This window comes from Drosophila subobscura, chromosome O (genome assembly GCF_008121235.1).
Source record: "Drosophila subobscura isolate 14011-0131.10 chromosome O, UCBerk_Dsub_1.0, whole genome shotgun sequence".
Classification (NCBI taxonomy): domain Eukaryota; kingdom Metazoa; phylum Arthropoda; class Insecta; order Diptera; family Drosophilidae; genus Drosophila; species Drosophila subobscura.
Genome location: NC_048533.1, coordinates 7402210 through 7423790, shown reverse-complemented (window position 1 = coordinate 7423790; position 21581 = coordinate 7402210). Strand labels below are relative to the sequence as shown.

Sequence of the window (21581 nt, the reverse complement as noted above, 5' to 3'; positions counted from 1 at the left end):
CAAAAAATAGAGGACATAACTATGGCATTAAAAAGCAATTTGTCGGACAGAAACAAATAAACCGTAAAACCGCAATTACAGCCAAGCAAAATGGCAATGCTGAAACTCTTGATACCCGTGAAGTGTGAGTGTCATCTGTGCCGGTGCAATGCTCTTTATAAAACCATCATACCGCCAAATAAAAGGGTACAGTAAAGCAGAGAGAGAGAGAAAAAAAGAGAAAACATCAAGCAAACATTTCGTAATTCAAATCGTATTCAATTTGGGTACAAGACAGCTGAGGAAAAAGTGCAGACATTTGCCATGTGCTTGCGAAAGAGAAAGTGAAAACAATTGGGGAATGGCAGCACGTGCGCATTTGTGTGATTTGCATTTGTATACGGGTAGAGATGTATATGTGTGACAGCCATTTTGGACATTCAGTCAGCTGTGGTATGTTCCTGTTCCTGCTGCTGCTGCTGCTGTAACTTTATAGCACCTCAATGTTTGTTGCCACTTTGCCACACAATAAAAATGCTTTTCCTCTGCCTGCACCTCTCTCTCTCTCTCTCTCTCTCTCTCTCTCTCTCTGTTTAACACTATCTCTGCCCGTCTCAGTCTTAAATTGAAAAAAGAAAAGAGGAAGGAGGAAAAGTCCGATGTAGGCCAAAACTTCATCCTTCGTTTCCGCCTTGTCCTGGTGTTGGCTCTGCGGCATCTTAATGGGTTCGGTTGCAGCCGCATGTCTTGGCCATTTATTCTACAGTTAAATGACAGCAAATTAAGTGCCCCATCGGCCAAAGTTTTGCCTTATGCTTTTCTTTTATTGTATATTGATAATAATGATGGCATCTTCCCCACCAAAAAAAATACAACAAATAAAATGTATTCTCGCATTAATTTTTATCTGCAAGCGCCAGCTGTTGGCTTCGTCCTTTCATATTGAATAGGAATAAACCTGCAAAGGATGCTGTAAAAAAATAAGGACACAAATTCAGCTTGGTCATTGAAAAGTTCCCTGAAATTAAATTCACTTTTTTACGATCTTTTTGGTAACTTGCCTTTTGATAATATCTTCAAGGAACTTTATAATATTTATGGATACCACATTTTTTGTCAAAATTGGTCAAAGTTTGTTGGCAATACAAACATTAAAGGAATATATCAAATATCTTCCAGAGAACTTTAAAATTTGGATTCTTTAATACGAATATGCAGAATGGTCTCCTCTATTGAGTGTCTGTCCCCATAACCTTTTGGGACAAATCTATAAGAGAATTATCAAGCGTAAACACCCACACAAATCCCATTCCCCATGCAATTTTCATGGCCAATCAATTTAATAAACCCGCATAAATATTTCCATTTGCACCAAATGCCAGTATAGAGATATAGAATTCGCCACAAAAGATCAATTGAAATTTCGAATTTGTTTAGATGCTCCTCCGCCGTATAGTATGTGCCTCCTAACAGAATTATTAACATGTGAATAGGTTTACAGAGCTGTTATGTGTAGCGAAATGTAAAGCATTCAGAGAATACATACACAAATACACACGCGCTGCGAAAAAAACATGAAACATGGCAACAAAAGATGATGCTTGAGTCGGGATTCGGGGATAAGCCAGACCCATCCCTCCCTTACCCATCTCCTCAGGTTAGTAGGAGCTTCTCTTCCGCCTCCGATTCCACCCGTTTGACAATCTGCCAAAGAGGCTGGCAAATGTCAAATATTTGCTGAGCTGTGATTAATGTTGATTCTTTTTTTTCCCTGTGCTCACGATGCTCCTTTGCATAAAATTTTTTTCTTTTCCGTCTGAGGGCCAAGGAGCAATTCACCTGTGAACAGAAAACTCAATAAGGAAAAGCGCAAGAAAAACTCATTTTCCGGCTGCTTGGTTAAAAATAATATATATTTCCACCTCCAGCTGCTTGGCAAATTAATTAAATTGATTGAACGTTAAACAATTTGTCGTACCATAAAACAAAGTCCAAACAATAAAAAATGAAATGAATAAGCCTGAGGTGCCTCTCCAATATACAATGCCCCAAAAGGGTCAACTTGGTAGAAAAAAGGAAAAACAGGGAGAAGTAAACTGGAAAACCCAGTAAATTCTCGGCGTACGATGGCTGGTCACGTTGTGTCAATAGAGAGCACCCCAAATGCACTTCGATGCCAAATTGTTGCAATTGTTTTAACAATTTGCTGCATTACCTCACACCCCACTACCCACGGATACAACCATACTTCCTGTTTCCTGTCACCCCACTTTCTGGCACCCCACTTCCTTTGCAGTTTGTATTGAATCGAAAAACTTTCCTGAACTTTGGCAGCAGCTTATTGGAGGGGCGGACGGAAAGTGCCACAAACAGTCAGCTGTAATAATAGGGAGTGGAGCAATCAGAGTAAATCACAAGATCTCAGGGGTTCATTCATTTGTTTTGTTTGAGGGACCTTTGGGGTTCTGTTTTCGAAATAATTCTTTTGAGACTGCCAAACGGTTAATACGGCCAATAAGAGTTATATTGAATGGTTTACCCAAAAAGGAGAGCAATTCCATTTGAGTTCTCTCCCTTCAGCTCCATCATATCCTTGACATATGTCAGTCCACTTTCTGCCATTAAGTATACGCCTTGTTAAGCCAAAAACTAACTCCCGATAATGGCCAATTTTTGTGTGTCATAAAGCATAAGTAAAAACCAGAACAACAAGTAAAGTGAAATTGTGAAAAATCATAGCCTAATCACATCAGAAACCTTTCAATTTCAATGGAAAAAATATCCCACCCTCCCCGATATTCAGGGCCTCCTTCATTGATTGCTTCCGGTGTTGCTGTTGCTCTGATTGTTACAGTTGTTGCTGCTTTTCAAATTCAATTTTGTAGAAAATTGTATGTGTCCAGGCTGCCTACACGTATTCTTCCTCGCAAAACGTTTTTCAATTTATTTCGTCTGCCAAAATAATGAAGCTAAGCCTGGACAGGCAGCTGTCCTGGCAGTCCAAAAAAAGAAACTCCATCTCCATTGCCAGCTCGAATCAAGCCAACAAATGATTCTAAACAAAAAATGAAAAAAACACATGCCGACACACACAGGCACACAACAGAACAAAAAGGTCAAAAAGGTACAAAAACTAACTTAAAGCTGTCAGTGCCGCCAACCCCCCAGTACCGAGCTTGGGCTGGGCCCCACATCAATGCCAATGGAAAATCGAATTTTTTTCCCGCCACCCAAACGAGCAAGGACCTTTTTATGCTCGAGCACGACGATGATTATGATGATGAGGGAGGGGAGCATAATGGGGGGCAAATGCTGAAGGGAGCATAATAGCGGGAGATATAAGAGAAGACTCTGAGTGAGAGCATAATAGGGGGAGCAATATATATGTATGAGGGTCTAGGGGGACTAAAAGTCAGTCCCCGATTATTGATTGAAGTTTCGTTCGTTGTGGAATGGGTCTAATGCTTTGATTAAACATGATTGAATTGTCTATGGCCTTGTTGCAGATTTATTTGTCTGACGAGCCTCGTAAATAAGCAAAAGGAAAATCCCTGCAAGACGGGGTCTCTCGTTAACTGAAGTGTGTGCCTGTTAATTTTTCCTGGAACAGAAGAGAACAAACAAGAAACTGTTGCATAAATTCTACATGGAATTAGACAATGGGACAGCAGGAATAATTGATTTATTTAATCCAAAAAGAGGAAACAGCCGTATACGACCAACCCTTAATATCTCTAAGAAAAACAGAACTGAAAAGCATCTGGCATAACAGATCCAACGGCTGAAAATACACTACTAGATCAGCATTTATTCAGAACATAAATTTCATCGCAAAGGTAGCTTGAAAATTAATTTCAACACACATATTCCTCAATTTTTCATTCACAAAATGTACTTACTGCGAAGATTAAGTTTTAAATTGATTTAATTACTTTCTATCAATTTCTAATGCCAGAAAGCAACAAAGTGTTGATTTAAATCAGGATTTCTCGTCGTTTAATTTCTACCACTTTGTAATCCACAAGTTGTCCTATTACCCCACACTCAGATTTCCATTGTCGGCAGCCAAGTAGACATCACAGATGCCATCCACCCTCTTTTCCAGTTTGTGTTCTTTAATTGCTTAAGCATTTAATTTGTTTCACTTTAACAAACAAGGCACTAGAGTTCGTGTTTAGATTTTCATTTGCCTGCCCACAGAGACAAAAGGTGATTGTGGATGGAGAATGGGGAATGGGGGAGAAGAAGCATGGGGTAGAGCACTTGGGATTTGAGAATGGGACAACAACTGGGTTCTGGCAACAACTGGAGTCTGGTGGCAACAACAGAATAAACAGAACAACACAATGAAATGCCACAAAGATAGACAGAGTTGGGGGCACCGGTAGAGTTATGTTTATAAAGCTGCCATGGGGTCTGGGGACCAGGTCTCAGTGCTTCATTTAAGTTCTTTCATTTGGTGTAACCTCGGCACAACATCTTTTCCCTCCCGCTTTCCATCTAACAATAAATGTACGTATCTTTCGTTGCAGATCTCAAGCAATTTTCTGCCATCATTCGAGGCAATTTCCCTGGCCGTGCAGAGCATTGCCAGCAAACTGAATTGGTCGCAGGTTGATATCTATGTTGGCGGTAAGTTTTCCTTCCTCCTTCACACTTTCCACCCATTTTCCTGGAGGGTTTCCTTTTCTGATCACTCGGCATTTGCATTGAAATTGCTTTTTTGCTTAAATGCTGAAATGGTAATGGAAAATTTTCGGGTGGCTAGAGTTGAAGTTGGTGATTCAACTTTTTAAATGGTTTTTATTTTTCTTAGGTATTTTACACTTAATCTCAAGAATGGTGCGCGCATCTGTTTGAAAATGGTGGTGGTGGCACGGGGTATGCAAATGAGTAAATATTTAGTTCCAGCGGCAGATTTCTTTCTGCAAATTAAAAGCAGGAAATCAAAAGGAAGCTTAGATACTCTTCACAAGGAAAGTTGCTAAAGGAAGCTGCAGCTGTTGCTGTTCTATAATGGAATATATTTTATAAAATTAATCACTATTTCGTATCTATTGAGATTGTCTTCAACCATCCCACATAATTCTTTCTTTAATTAATTGCTTGGATACACTCCTTCCCACTCCATCCTTATTTCCTGTTTATACCTACGGCCAGAGATTCTAGCGAATCTTGACAATCCTTAGACCCATCCTTATATTTCATTCTCCGATATTGCCCACCATCCCATATTAGCCAAAACCCGTCCATCCGATTGTTATCCCACGCATTCTCGATTCCCCTGTATGGTTAGCGGGAAAAGCTGTTTGCTTAAATGTTAAATAAACACATTTCCCCGAGCTTCGGTGGAGGGAGTCAGCAGTGGGCGTGGCATTGGTGGCGGTCGCGCCCACGTAATACCAAATTATGGGGTCGCCAGCGAATTAAGAGAGAAATACACAGAGAACACCAAGGGAGAGTGGGGCAGAGAAAGGGACAGAGCAAGTTGAGGCAGGAAGCTGCTGCTTGTAGTCGACTCTAAGTACACGTGTGCGTATACGCAATGCAATTAGTGGTGACATTATTATGATTAACGTTTCCTCTGTGTGTGTGTGAGTGTTTGCTGACAGCTAGAGAAGATAGCAGCAGCAGAGAGAGAGAGACAGACAGAGAGTCAACAGAAACCGAGGACCATTAAGTTGGCACTGCGCTGCATTTGAAATTTAATTAGGTGACTGAAGCTAATCAGCCGAAACAGCCAAACAGTGCAGACAGATAGAGAGAGAGAGAGAGAAATAGACTGGCTCTGGCTTTTGGCCTGGTCTTAAATATTCCGCATGCTGCCTAATTAATTTTACTGCCAATCAAATGCAGCTGCGCCGCGCCCTCAGGCAATCAATTAAAGATTAATCGAAAACAGAAGTTGCTCCAGTTAAAGTTTTTATTACATAAAACATTTACACTCGGGGAAATTTGGAGTCCATTCAGAAGATGAAAAATAACTCAGAAACTATTCTTTTTCTGGGTGTAAAGTCTTCAATAAAATAATTCTCTCTCTCTATAAATGAAGCCGCTCTTCCTCGGAGTCCAGCAGCATTGATACTCTTCCTTGCCAGCCCCTCTTTGGCTCCCCCTCTCAGCTTAATTATTGGCCATTATTCAACTGTGGCAAAGTTTGTTGACCCCTCGGCAAAAGAAAGCAAATACGGCAAAAGAAGTGCAAATTATGTGACAGCAGCTGAACAACTAGAGGAATGGCATAAAAACAAAGTTATAAAATAAAGCCAGAGAGCATCCATCCAGGCACCCGACAATCTCCCAAGATGTAAAAATGTAAATTCAGAGTTCCAAGCAAACACACAAAAAACGTAACCAAAATTGAGATGTCCTGATGCTGGTATGGAGATATGGCAAATCTAGGAGGAGGATGGGAAATCAAATGCCAGCTAATAAAATCAGTCAGACGGCAGTTAAAGTTCTATGGAGAGAAAGCATAAAAACGTTGCCAAAAACAAGGGAGAGTAAAAGGAAACTTTAGACGCACTCGAGAGGGTTGCTCAAGGAATAAGAGAAGATCTAGAAAGAAAAGTTTTGCGCTAGTTTGGTTTAACATTTGGAGTTCTTTGAACCAACGCAATAACATTGTCAATTAAAGATCTCTGCTCTACCCCTATAAACAATTGCTTGTTTTCCGAATCACTCCGCCAGGAAAAGTCCTTAAGCCACCCCCCAGACACACACACAAACACACACACTGGCAACACAGTCAGCATCTATAGAACGTGACCTCCAGTCCGATTCACACATCTGCGGACGAGCAGCCATAGAATGGAGGGGTGGCAACGAACAACGAACAGGACGAACAGAAGTAGAGTCTAGGCAGTCCCCTGATGGCCGCTTAGTTGGGCAAACAGGAGGCAACACGCACACCTCCTTTGATTTATGCCCCACATGAACCCTGTGGGGGATGCGTTAGGCGGCGGAAGACCCTAACTTTTATGAATAATGCTGCAACATCTTTGTCTATAAATTGGCCATAAAATGGTGGCAAGAGAACCAGCGGATGCTGATGGCCCAGGCCCAACATTAATCTCAAGTGTTTAACAATTAACGTGATGGGCCCTAGGCACTGGGCACTGGGCCCAGGACTTACAGCCACGCCCCATTAACATTGCTGATGGGAATGCCTTCCTTTTTTATGACAGCATAATTAGGGGAAAGCTCTGCTGTTCTGCTGCTGTCCGAGCAGCATTTATGATTTGTTTTACACTAAGTGACAGCTAATGGAGTTGGTGACCATAAAAAGGTGGCCATATGCCAGAGCTTTTCCGTTTCCACTGATTGCTTTGACTTTCACTTTGACTTTCTCTGGACAGCCGAGACAGAAATTGCAAAAATCTTTATCGGAAATCTTTATACTCTTTGGCAAAATGCGAAACAAGAAGCTTCTGATGACGAAGTTGGGACCTCTCCCGCCAGCCAATCCAATCAATTGAACCATGGGGCAAAAGTTTCTGCTCAAAGATTATATCTCTGCATTATGTAAATTGTATGTATAGCAAAAGCAATTTGCAACTTTAATTGCATTTCAATGGACTGCAGCAACTTTTCCGCCCGCCCGCCCATCCCATCCCATTCCATCCCTCCCACAATCGAGCAACCGTGCAACAATGCGGGAAAACTGTCAAGAGTACAGCTGCAAAGTATGCTATAAGTTTTCAACTCTCTCCCTTTAAACACACACGCACTCATGCGACACGGACACACACACACAGTCACACATGGATCCATAAAATAAACTTAATTATATTTAAGTTTTTATGCTGCCTGTCGCCGGCATGATAAGGTGTCTGCCACCTCGAAAATGTTGCAATTAAAAAAAAAGGAGAGTGTGTGGCACATCTTATGCGGCAGAGTAAATTATGGCTTCATTTTTAATGCCACCCCCCACCCACTTCGGAAGCATGGAAATGTGCGAATAATTTTAAATAATGTTCGCACAACTTTTCGGCTGAGGCCTTTCGGTGTTAAGTTTAATGCCATATCCTTTAATGGAACTTTCAACATGTACAAGCAGAGGCCATCTGTGATGTGTGCAAGTGGTTTTTGATGAGGGGACAAGTTTATTATGAGCATTTAATGGTCAGCGGTCAGATTGGGGAGTGTGTGGAACATGTGGCTTAACTTTCGAACATCAGAGTGTGGCTAACTTTTTCTTTGATATTTTTAAACAGAATTCAGTTCGCTTGCTTAAGTGCACTCATGAATATTTTGCCTTTGACAGGAGTAGCTTTCACAAAAAGGATGCACTTCAATGCCTCCTACAATATCAACTATTTAATTCACAGACAAATATATGTTTATGTACATAATATTATGTATCCATAAAGGTAGAAAGATGGTTGAAGCTTTAGGGCTTTCTACCTCTCCTCATTTTCTAACCCTTCGTAAAACATATAAGGACAAGCCGATCTGTTTCCCATAAATTTAAAGCCAAGCAACAGCAGCGTTGACATCATCTTTTCTTGGCATACGCCTATGCAAATGATATAACGTGTACGCCACGTGTGACATGTGTTGATTACATTTCAGAGCAAAGGAGCAACACAGCAGCAGCAGCAGCAGCAGCAGCACTGCACTGCATGTGGCTTCGTTTAGATAAATGAATGCGGATCCAGTCAGCGCCCCGCAATCTGCTTCAATTTCACACAGCAACTAACCATTCCATTCCTCTGAGGACTTTCTCTCGCCGCCCAACTCTGCGCCATTCTGTTTTATGGTTTTGGCCAATTTATTTACCTGCCCGCCCATTTATTTGTGCTTCTGTATATTTTCAGCCAATTTTTTGTTGCTTACATTTTCCGATTTTCGCAGTGTCCAAAAAAAATAAGGAAAAAGGAAATAACTTTCTAACTATGTAACCCTAACGGAGAGGAAAAGCGCAGCACGTCGCATTTATTTCGTTTACCCGCTGGAAATTTTGATCTGTGGCAAAAGGCAGAAGAGGAGGAGGAGCTGGAGAGTGCTCTAGGTGGGGGGTATGCGGCTGTGGTTTCTGTTGTACTATGGATTTTTCAATGCAGTTTTTTCTCTTTACCTATTTTCTTTGAGCACTCTTTTTGTTTGTGTGTGTGCCCGCCTTTCATACTCTTAAAGGGGGTAGAATGATTATAATTTGATTTTTGTAAGAAAAAAGAATTTGACACGCAGCAACCCAAGATCAAATCAAAAATCAATAATTTTATTACACCGAAATCATAAGTACGATGGGTCTTTAAGGGTATTTAAAGCTTCGGCTTTTGATTATAATATTTCTTACTGATTTTTTTGAGGATTGTCGGTTGCCGGGCGTTGGGTGCTGGGTGCTGGGAAAGTTGATTGTAAATAACAACGCCTGGCTGACCAGACTCGCTGGCTAACCCATACACACTCGCACAAGCAAATGCTGTGGATTTAAAATCACTATGCATACATGGATATAATCATATGTACACATACATATGTATGTATGTAGGCACACAGACACAGGCACAGACACTCACACTGCCACAGCTGCGAGTGAACGCGCCGCAATTTAAATTTTGAGTCGAGCGCATGAATATTTAAATGCATAAAAATGAACTACAAATGATTCGAATAAAATATACTCAGTAGGGAGTAAGGCACTATGGTTTAGTTATCTAATTGTGATAGTAGCTGAAATGCCTGTCTTCGTAATCAGAGATTAGACATAAGATGAGAAAGAAAACAATAACAATAAATATTGATATTATTCTGAAAAAATATATGTCATCATAGGTCAAAGGTAAAGTGATCGGAACTTATCGTAAACATATAATACAATTTTAAAAACGTTGTCTTGGCTTCGTTTTTAAACAAATTGTTGCATAATTACTTGGCATTTTTTTATATCTATTTTAGAATGTGAAACCGATAATATAATATTTTAATCATTTATCTCTACTAACATCAAATAATAACGAGTGGGTATATTTTAATTACCCCACGAATAGCATATACCCTTTAACCCTTTGAGAGTGCTCGGTATAAAAAGCACAAATGCAAATATGAGCATGAGGAGCAGCCATCTGTATGGGTGTGCATTATGTCAGAGAGAGAAAAGAGCACATGTGTGCAAAAGAGTGAGTCCAATGCATCTGCGTATGTGTAGCTGTGTTTGCAACAGACAGTTGGCGTTAACTATGAGCTTCTGCTGCGTCCCACCTCCGAGTAAGATGAGCCTTGGCCTTGCCCAAAGAATGCCAAGGAATTAACCACAGTGAATGGTTGACTGAATCCCAGCCACAGATGGCCCAACCATAATAAAGTAGGAAATTCCATCATGGTGAAGAGCAGTTCTACATTAATCAGAAACAGTATCCTGCCCTCAGGCCTCTGAAGAGCGGAAGAACGGAAGGCCGGGAGCAGCTGGAATGGCTTATCAGGCACTCACTCGCACGAAATGGTTGTCTCTGCCCTGGCAGTTATTACATTTTATTATCGTTCGCGGGGGATGGCTATGCAAATCGCCTGAAATGTTTCTGCAGCCTTAAACTTTGTCTTGAATATGGAATCGCAAGACAAGGCCAAGAGAACTGAACACACAAAAAAAAGAAAAGAAACCCAGCCAGCTTCCCATGCGACGTATGACTAAGGCGAAGGCTGCAGCGCAGGAAGTCGTCCTCTTCGCTGGTGTTGCTCTGCAGAGCTGCGTAATTGCACAATTTTGCACTTGGGCAAACATGCACTTCCATGCCAATCGCAGAGGCGAACGAGCCGGCACACACTCTGCGGAGCTCAGCCATAAAGTTTTTGGCCAGCGCAGCAGGCAGGATCTTAGGTGCTCTCAGACTCGCAGGCTTCTGTTTCTTTTCCTGTTTCCCGCTTCCTGCTAACGTGGGTGATGCCGCCAACAGCTGGCCAAGTGTTTTGGCAAGTTTTTCCAGCTCACATCTCAGTTAATTAGCGTGTTGTCAGCTGCATTGCTAATTGAGTTGATAGAGCGACACAAGAGAGCGAGCGAAAAGTGACACGAAAACTGCCTAAAGCAGCACCCAACTACCACAAAGTTTTCCATTTTGCTTGCTTTTCCCACAGGGAACGACCCCTTCGTGTCAGTTCTAATTAAATTTCATTCTCACACAAGGCTAAACAATTGCACAAAATGACACGCTTGACAGCGCTACGTATGCGTATTGTCCTATTAGCTTTCCTCAGAAACTTATACCGCACCGATCCCATTTTCCAGCCCCAAATCACAGTGCATTCTCCTTGCGTGTGAGATTCCATAAATTATGTTCAGAAATCTGCACATTGAGCATGATAGTGCAGTAAAATCTATTGGCGGGTGTTTATGGGCCTTGCATTTGCTCTCATGATCTATGGAACACTTTGGGCCAGAGACCATAAGACAGTTTAATGGAGCCCGTGGGTCCAATGGAGGTGGATTCCACCACTGAGTGGCGCATAAATCATGCAGATTTTAAAGGGGAACAACTTAGCAGATGATAGATTTTGAATCCGCTTCCCTTTGCCTTTCCTTTCCTTCAACTCATTCCGGAACAAAACGTAGACACACAACTTGAGAAATTCAGAATACTTTCAATTGTTTTTGTTTCATTATTATAAACTTTGGTATATATATTAATCGATTGGGCCACCATGCAAGAGTCGGGTCATGGCCAGGAGCACTTTCAGTTTATCCAGCGAACGGATCGCAAGAGTTTGCATTGCCAAATTGGGTTGTTGGTCAACAAGGCCATGGAAGTCGCCGCGGAGGAGCTGAACGAGCGAAGTCTTCGCTTGAAGAACCTTCTCGAGGCGGAGGACAAGCTGTACGAGGAGGAGTTCTCCAATACGGTGAAGAACCGCATCGGTCACGACATCAAGGAACGCAAGGAACATCTGCATGCCATCAAGGAGGATAACATCAAAGAGCAAAACAAATTCATAGAGGACAAACGCGTCCAACAGGTGATGCTCAACTGCTACGAGATACGCGAGGCGCTGCGGCACCAGGATCTGCTCGAAACGAAAATCATCCAACAGGAGCAGATCCTCGAGAATCAGCGCAGGAAGCGCAGAGAGTGCGAGCAGGAGAAGATCTGGCTGGAGCTGAACCGCAGACGCTGGGAGGAGTACGATTGCGCTCAGAAGAGCGAGAACGAGCGACGGGAGAAGATGAAGGTGCAGGTGAAGCACGTGCTGGGCATCCAAATGCTCGACAACGCCGCGAAGCTAGCACGTGAGGATGAAGAGAAGCGCGAAGAGGCACGCGCCCTCAACGAAATACTCGAGCAAATACGCCTGGAGCAATTCGACAAGGATCATCAGCCTGCTCCACCCAAGAATCTGGCATACCGGGACGAGCTTCTGAAGGAGATACATCGGCGCAGGTGCGACAAGCTGGCCGTCTGGGAGTCCGACAAGGCCGAGCATGCCGCCTTCTGTCGCGAAACGGAGCGCCTGGAGGCGGAGGCCAGGGCTAAGATTGCCCAGTCCAAGCGGGACTTCAATCGTGCCACCCTCGAGTATCTGGCGTATGTGCGGCGCATGCAAGCCCTCGAGATGGGCATCGAGAAGATGATGGACGACCGCACCGCCGATCTCTACAAGGTGGACATCTGCACCAAGAGCAACATTGCGGAGACGACGCGCCTCAAGCGGGAGGAGGCGGCACGCTGCCATGAGATCCTCAAGCTGCAGATCTGCGAGGAGGCCGAGCGACGTCTGCGCCTGGAGGCCGAAGTGCGGGAGAACAAGATGCCCGAGAACCGCTTTGTCCATCCGGAGGTCACCCACGCCATGAAATTCTGCAAGCAGCTTCGCCATCGCGCCGCTCTGGATGCACAGGTCATTGAAATGAAACGCCTACAGGCGGAGGAGAACGCCTACTTCGAGAGTCAGCTACGGGAGGCTGTCGATGATCCCATCGCATGCAAGAAACTGGCCAAAGAGTACCTGGAGAATGGCACCGACTACCTGCGCGCTCATCCCAACTGGCGGGTTATGGCCTGTGACCCCAACAAATATGTGCCCCGGGCCCCCATCACTGAGCAGCAGTACAAGGCTCGGGTCGACAATGCCAGCCTGGACAAGTGTCCCTGTCCGGAGGCGGCACGCAGACATTGCAGCTTTATGGCTCTCAAAGGTTGCGATTTGCCCCCCGAAATGCCCTGCCAGCAGACCGAAAAAGCAGCCCCCCAACCCCCAAAGAAGACACAGCGGCCGGGCTTCAGAAATTGTCACTGCAAGTTCTATTAATTGCATTCTTTCTTCTCTTTAAATTGTGTTGAAAGTTAGTTGGAAATTTGTAATATTTGATGATGTACACGATAAACATTTATAAATAATTGTTTCTGCCTGTAAACCACACAGCATGCAGGGCTACAGTTGGAAACAGTTTCCCATAAATGTATATCGTATTGATATCTATGCAAATAAATTCAGTTGAAACCTCACACAGATTTTGTTACACGGAAAAAGTTGTTTTATCAACTCCGTTGCTGACCTTTTATGCGCTGACATTTGCATAAGCAAACCGCAGACAAAAACCCCTCAAACAGAGCTCATTATGAAACCAGAACGAGTCCCAAGCTTCAGCCTAAAACGGGGTCTACCACTGGCATGCCAAATTATAAACCCAATAAAAGGGAACCAACCAGAACTGGAGAGCCATGCAACAAAACCAGAACAGAGAACAGAAAACAGAGTACAGACACATGACACCACCAACACTTTACGTGCCACAAAAACGCAATTTAATTTCGACAGCATATCTCTATCGCTCTCTCACTCTCTATCTCTGTCTCTGTCAATATTTTGCAGACGACAATTGGGGCCTAGGACTGGCCATAGCGGCCAACTTGCATGTACCATATCGCATTGAAATTGGCAGGACAGTACGTGACCTGCATGGTCAGGATAAGCCAGGCAAAGGTGAGTATCGCAAAAGAAACACAAAAATCACACTGGTCGCCTGGCTGTTGCTGGGTGCTGCTACTACTGTTGAGGGGCTCATTGCATTTTGGGTCTCGACTTACAGCAATTATTATCACGGCCCCACTGAACGATGACAGTACGCTCCGTTTGCTGGACAGCATGGAAAAGGTAGTGGCGGATGGGGAGGAGGCGGCTGAGGCAGCGCCTCCCACCAAACAGCACACGAAAATACTTCTCATCGATATGGTGGCCAGCTCATTGAATGTCGAGCATCGGTTCTACAAATATCTGGCCCACCTTCGACGCCACCATCCCCCGCCACTGCATCAGGCCACTGGCGGGAACTCCAGCTCCGTTTCGGGGCTGGTAACCAGCAATCTGTTGGTGCTGACGCTGCTGAGCGATAAGCATCGACACTTTCTGAATGCCGCCGGTCTGATGGCCACAATGCAGAATTTTCGGATGCCACCACAGGGAGAGCAGACCAGCGATGACGCTTCGACCGGTGGAACCACCACCGGTGGGTCCGGGGCCCATCGCAATGCCAGTGTGGATGAACTTTACCCTTACATAAAGCTCTTTCCCCTGTACGATCTGATTGTCACGCACATTGCCGCGGCGGCGGCCCAAGCGAATGCCAGTCGAACGGAAGCCATTCCCAAATATGATTTCATAGTGCTGGACATTGTGCGGGATGCCAACGTTCAGATGGTGTCCACCAGCTACAAATGGCGGCCTCTGCTCATCCTGGAGTGGAGTGACAGAAGGAGGATGGCGAACGGTGCCGCGGATGGGGGCAGCGAGGACTCTTACATCACCCACTCTGTGCAACCGGGCTACGATGAATGGCTGCTGGTGAGCAGCGTCCAATTGTGGCATTGCGGTGCCATCTGCTGGACCATCGTGGCCATCTGTGTGGGCCTTCTGATGATCATTGTGGCAGGCAGTGTGGCCGCCGGAATAGCCCTGAGGTGAGTCTTGATTTATATTTTTAGCCATCATAAGGGGAGAGTATCTTTAAAGCACACAAATCTTAAGTGCAAATTCGTGTGAATGCGTAAGCCGGAACACGCTCTTCAAATACAAGATGAAACAGAGGCTTCTGGGGCGTAATTAAGATTCGGTTTTCGGTCCGGCAGCAGCAAACTTTTCCATCGCTTGAAAAATAATCAATTAGCACGCCCCAAAAGGCGGCCAGCCACTCGTTCATCTTTTCTGTAAATCCAATCCTTAACCCACGCAACGGCCCCACCAATATCCATTGGATTGGGCATAAAATATATATTTTTGCGAGCGGGAGAATTTTCATTTTCATCTCGCTGTTTCGCTTTTCCTGCCATTCCCCTCCCATGCTATTGGTTGGGTGCTAATTGCTTTTGCCGCAACTCGAAAAAAATTGTAGTTTGTGTTGTTCGAGCGAATAAATTGTAATTAAATTTCGCTTTCAATTTTATTAATCACGTTGATGCATCTGCTCTCCAAAGGCCTTCATTTGGGTTTAGAATCGATTGAAATATTGTGTGTATTTTGTATATGTTCGGGAGCTATTGAGGGCAAGCAAAGTTTAAAGGAATATTAACTAGATATGGTTATGGTTGGTCTTTCCTAACTTTCGCATTAACATATTCAGCTCAGAACTCTTTAGACCTCTGGAAAACACACAATTTTATACTTCCATAGAGGGAGCCACTTACTCTAAAAGAATTTTGTTATATCTAAGACGTCCTAGGTGTGCCAAAGGCAATCAGGTAAGTCTGTAGATTACCAAACGAAGAGCTTACTGATAGATAGCCCCGGATAGGCCTATAGATACCACTACTTACCATCTTGATACATCTATAGAGAAACCCACTTACTCCTAATCAATTTAAAGTGCTCCAAAGATGCCCAAGCCCACTTTAATTGATCCAAAGACAATACCAACTTGACTTTTGATTGCCTTTAAGCCACATTTTGATATGTACGTATTTGGTATACGGCTAATTATCGTGAACCACACTCGAAAATGATTTATGCAAGCAGGCCCAAAGTCAAGGGCTGTCTGCATGCATCACTGATGACTTATCGAAACAGTTAATGTCAAATTCAAAGTGGTCGGTCTGTGGCCTGATTGAAGTCAGCTACGTGAAAATCAATAGTTAACCGCACACTTCACTCACTCACGAATCAACCAGCCCATCCACCCACTCACACTCTCGCCTCTCACTCTGCCAAAAGGTGGACCATTAAAACAAGCATTTAATTAATTAATTACATTCATCAAAGCGTAGAACAGGTGGCCACACGCACACGTGTACCACTGGAATTCCTGACAGTTGACGTTTATGCAGAAGAAACAAACACATCGAGTGCGGTTGAAACAAATCATTGACTATTCGACATGCCAACGACATTTCCTGTTGTGGCCGCCCCCGAGGTATCAGTCCTAGACCACATCCTGTTTTGCCTGACCCCTGATCATTCACCTTCACGCTCTCGTCCATTAACTGAAAAGCGTTTTGCTTTAAGCTAGTTAGTACACAACTTTAAACCACAACAATCAGAGATACTTTTTTCCCAGGCACTCTAAAATGCAACTCATGAAGTTTTAATTAGCGCAAGAGAGAAGCAGAAACAAAAAAGCACAAACAGGAAGCAGGGCTGGTTAGCTAGCCTCCTAGGATGAGGCATTGGATACCCTCTTGTAAAGCCATTGTTTCCATTTTTTGATTAAAATTTGCTTTTCGAAGGATCATCTTGTGGAACAAGCAAGTAAAAGCTCACTAAGACTGTTCCAACGAGCTGTTTCCACAGTTAATCTAGTATACAACATTTTCTAGGGCATGTTTTACCCTTTTAAAGGGTACAAAAAGAGATCCCAGAGCAAGGCCGTCCGTGGTCACACCTGTACCAGAAACACCAGCAAGGGGGAAATATACAAAAAAAGTTAGTCCGCAACAACGTTGCTTAAATACCCTCGGGGTCTACCATTTGACAAAGTGTTTGTTATAATCCGCGGCATGGAAAATGCAAAAAAATATACAAAATTAAGAGGGTGAAAGTATTAAAACGGAAAGAGAACCAGGGATTATGGTAGGTACCTATGTACGTACCTTGTACTCGTATATTTACATACTCAACTTTGCTTTTATTGATTGATCCATGACCTTGCTTAACCTCTTTCTGCATTAATCCCTGAATCATTGTCAACACACACACACAACTTTGCCCTTAGTTAAGCCCCAAAAAGTTCTGCCATAAATGGAAAGGAAACGAGAAGGGACGTGTGAGACGCTTCTTACGCGTCACAACTTTTATACCCGGCACTCAGTACTACATCTGCACTTTAGCGGTTATTTGTCAAATTTTACATTTTTTCTTCATCTGTCATCTACATCAACAACACTGCTCACGCCAACACGCTCCTTTAGCTCGCCACCCTCCCCTATAGACACTGCAGAGTCGCGGCAGAGGCAGAGGCAGAGACGTGTCAGGGGCAGAGGCCATAAACAGCGCGAAACAGAGTGTGAATGCTGCGGGACGGGGTGGGTTTGGCCACTGAAAATTAATTTCTCCATTGTGGCCATAATAATGATCCAATCGGATCCCATTTTGGTGATCTGATAGATATGGTCATTCCCTACGGAATGGCGTTTTTTGTTAAGGAGGCGGGGCTCATTTTTGAAATACACTTATGACAGTGTGAGCATACAGAAGGCTGGATGCAACATTTAGTGGCTCTAGCTTTTATGGTCTCTGAGATCAAGGCGCTCAACAATACGGACGGACGGACAGACAGACATGGTTAAATCGACGCGGCTATTGATGCTGATCAAGAATATATATACTTTATGGGATCGGAAACGTGTCCTTCGTTACATATGTATATCCACTTTGTGCACAAATACAAAATACCCTATTCACTCTTCGAGTACCGGGTATAAAAATTATGCAAGGAGAGAAAAACTGCCTTTGCGTGCACCCACACTCACTTATCGAGAGGTGCAAGTGTAAGGAGAATTGTTTTTGGTTAATTTCGAGAGCGTAAAGCCATAGGGTACGGCAATAAACAAAACAAAAATAAGTAAAGGAAAAAAATGATCGTCACTGAGAAAAATATACGAGCATTTGCGAAAACAAAGTATAAACTGTAAAGCAAACATAAAACATCAATTTTCACTTGCCTTTTACATTCTTCTTTTTTCCTCATTGCGCTTCTTCTTTTCGCATGTGCCGTGAAGCACTTATTGTCCTCTTTACACACATGCATACGTAACCCGCGCGACGATACGACGAAACGAACGAAACGAAATAAATGAAACGGGATCGAGCGAGAGATTCTAATATGAGCACAGATATTGGGCACATTAATTTAAGGTGAGGCATTGGGACGGAAGTTCGTACGCACACACTCAACGTGAGAGAGTCAGACTTGCACGAATTGGGTTGCCTCACCCTATTAGGGGACACTTGAAATGAGAGCGCTGACACTCGCTCTTCTCTTTGCTTTTTGCGGCTCTTATTTTTTCTTGCGCTTTTATATGACTGCACGGTAAAGGGAGGGGACAACTTCACGCCTTTTTTGGCACATTTTCACACACACACATTGCAAGCCCTTGGTGCAAATTTAGAACATTTTAGCTCTATGTACGTACATATGTACACACACATTTGTACGAAAAAAAAAACACATTTAACACTTCACTTTCACATATTGCCGCATATTTCCAACGCCGATCTGCTTTTAGCCTTGTTGTGCTCCTCCGCAATTGATCTCGCATTTTTTGCCCATTAAATGCTCAACCATTTCACCATATTTCACTAACACACACTTCACTTTCACATATTTCACAATTGATCTCGCATTTTTGTCCACAAAATGTTCAAACATTTCACCATATTTCACTGCACTTCACTAACACACACTTCACTTTCACATATTGTCGTAGATTTCGCATATGATCTCGCATTTTTTGTCCACAAAATGTTCAACCATTGCACCACATTTTATTTCACTTCACTAACACACACTTCACTTTCACATATTGCCGCATATTTCCATCGACGATCTGCTTCTAGCCTCGCTGCTGTGCTCCTCCGCAAATGATCTTGATTTTTATTGATTTCACTAACACACACTTGTTGTTGTACACTGCACAAACTGCACGATACTTTTTCCCGTTTAGTTTCCCGAATTTTCCCTTAATTTCCCGATTTTACCCGATTTTTTCGATTTTTCGCGGACCGAATCCGTACCGGACCGAACGCGCTGACAAATTTTTAACTACTGAGTGGGGATGAGGAAGCTGCAAAAAAAGTAAACTGCGTAGGTGTTGGTGGCTTGGGTCGCGCTCCCCTACTCTCAAATCTAATGCACATACATTGTGACGTGCACTTGGGCCTACTGCTCTCTGGGTTTTTGAGCTAGCCGACCAGACCAGATCAGTGTAGGGTGAATCTACGCGCTCTCTTAACATTTAGCTAATGAGGAAGTGAAGAGGAGAAAGAATAAGAAAACATTGAGAGCGAGAGAGCAAAGTAACGGCGAAAGATTGCGTGACTGAGCTGTCGTTCTTTTTGCCTTGTATGAGTGAATAGGAGATACACTTGGATTCTTGGTGTTGGTGGATTATGAGTCGCTCTCCTACTTTTGACTCGGAAATTGTAAAGGGAGTTACATTTAAGATTTGTTATACAGAAACCATCATAATGCGCCGTTTCTTCTTTTTTGGTTTTCTCTGGTTTTCGTGTGAGAGTGAGATAGCAAAGTAACTGTAAAAACAACACAAGACTGGGCTCTCTCGTTCTTCTTTTTTTGTGTGAGTGAATAGGAAAGACAATTGGATTCTTGTTGTTGGTGGCTTTTGACTGGCTCTCCTACTTGCAAATCGAATGCACATTTATTGTATAGAGCAGTTTGACCTTCCGTTTCTGGAATTTGGTGCAAGCCGAAACTTTTTTTTGCTTTTGACTAATTGTCAGTAAAAAGGGGAGAGAAGAAGAAGATGCGCTGCTGGAGTGCAGGCTTGAATCAAAATGAAATAAATCGTCCCGGAAAAGATTTCTTTCACGTGATCTCGTTCGGAAAATGCTTAGAAAAATGTGGAAATTTTGAATAGAGTTACATTTAAGATTTGTTATACAGAAGCCATCATAATGCGCCGTTTCTTCTTTTTGGTTGTTTCTGGTTTTCGTGTGAGAGCGAGAGAGCATAGTAACGGCGAAACAATGCGAGACTGAACTCTGGCGTTCTTCTTGCCTTGTATGAGTGAATAGGAAAGACAATTGGATTCTTGGTGTTGGTGGCTTTTGGCTCGCTCTCCTACTTTTGACTCGGAAATTGTAAAGGGAGTTACATTTAAGATTTGTTATACAGAAACCATCATAATGCGCCGTTTCTTCTTTTTGCTTTTCTCTGGTTTTGTGTGAGAGTGAGATAGCAAAGTAACTGTAAAACAACACAAGACTGAGCTCTCTCGTTCTTCTTTCCTTATATGAGTGAATAGGAAAGACAATTGGATTCTTGGTGTTGGTGGATTATGACTCGCTCTCCTACTTGCAAATCGGATGTACATTTATTGTGTCTAGCACTTTGATTATCGGTCTCTGGAATTGTCAGTAAAAAGGGGGGTGATGAAGAAGATGCGCTGCTGGGTTTAGCTACTGCAAATTAATCATTCTGGCTATAATAATGGTCCAATCGGATCCCAATTGGTGATCTGATAGATATGGCGTTTTTAGTTTTCTGCTATCTTCAAAATTGTCGATTTGGGAGGTTTCCGCCCTTTTGCGGAGGCGGAAGGGGGGCGTGGCTCATTTTTTGAAATACACTGGTTTCAGTGTGAGCATACAGCAGTCTGGAGCCAAAATTTGGTGGCTCTAGCTCTTATAGTCTCTGAGAACTAGCCGACAAACAAGACGGACAGACGGACGGACGGACAGACAGACATGGCTCAATCGACTCGGCTATTGATGCTGATCAAGAATATATATACTTTATGGGGTCGGAAACGTTTCCTTCTGTGCGTTACATACATTCACTTTGTGCACAAATACAATATACCCTATTTACTCTTCGAGTACCGGGTATAAAAAGAACCAAATTTAATGCCAGCTTCCGTTTGTCTCTTTGGCTGAGAAGGTTGGGTTGGGTGGGAGGTGTGTTTGGATTGGAAATCTAGTTAACAACCGGGACACGTGTGGCCGAAAAGAGTTTCTGCTGCCCTACTTAGGGTGTAGCCCATTAATGCCCCTTAATACACTTAACCCGGACTTGACTTGACTTTGGGCCACGTGGCCCAAACAAAACTTCTGGCATAACAATTGCTGCATGAATTTGCGGTTTACCCTGCCTCCAGCTGGCTTCATCCATCCAGGAAGTGGACCACACACAAACGCTACAGAACTGTTAGGTGTAACTAAGAGTGTGGTAGTAAAAAGTTTTTATAGTCCCAACCGCAACGAAGCCAAAGGTCTGTGAGTTGTTCTGTGGGTCGGTTGGGTTAATGGATGCAGATTGCATTGGCCAACGGGATGGGAGTGGAAACTGGGCCAGTAGAGGGGAAAGTGTGTGCTTGATTGGATGCTGGAGCTAATTGAAGCCTCCGCTGCTGCTAAGTAGTTCTTCAGCTCTATTTAAATAGACAACAACTTGTACAGGTGTCAGTTGGGATGGCTCTTCTTGGGTAATTCTTAAACTT

At 43.3% G+C, this 21581-nt stretch overlaps 2 protein-coding genes across 4 annotated transcripts in view; both read left to right on the top strand.

Moving 5' to 3' along the window:
• The window catches only part of LOC117896477, a 57711-nt gene that overhangs the window by 31257 nt on the left and 4873 nt on the right, over positions 1–21581 (top strand). For all 3 annotated transcript variants that reach the window (XM_034804816.1, XM_034804817.1, XM_034804815.1), the window contains exons 5-7: positions 4512–4611; positions 13789–13899; positions 14006–14873. In XM_034804816.1, the coding sequence (XP_034660707.1) occupies positions 4512–4611; positions 13789–13899; positions 14006–14873 (1079 nt within the window). The remainder of the gene's footprint in view (positions 1–4511; positions 4612–13788; positions 13900–14005; positions 14874–21581) is intronic.
• Positions 11532–13421, top strand: LOC117896479 (trichohyalin). The gene has a single exon (XM_034804819.1). It carries the CDS (start codon positions 11623–11625, stop codon positions 13222–13224), a length of 1602 nt encoding a protein of 533 aa, XP_034660710.1. The 5' UTR covers positions 11532–11622; the 3' UTR covers positions 13225–13421.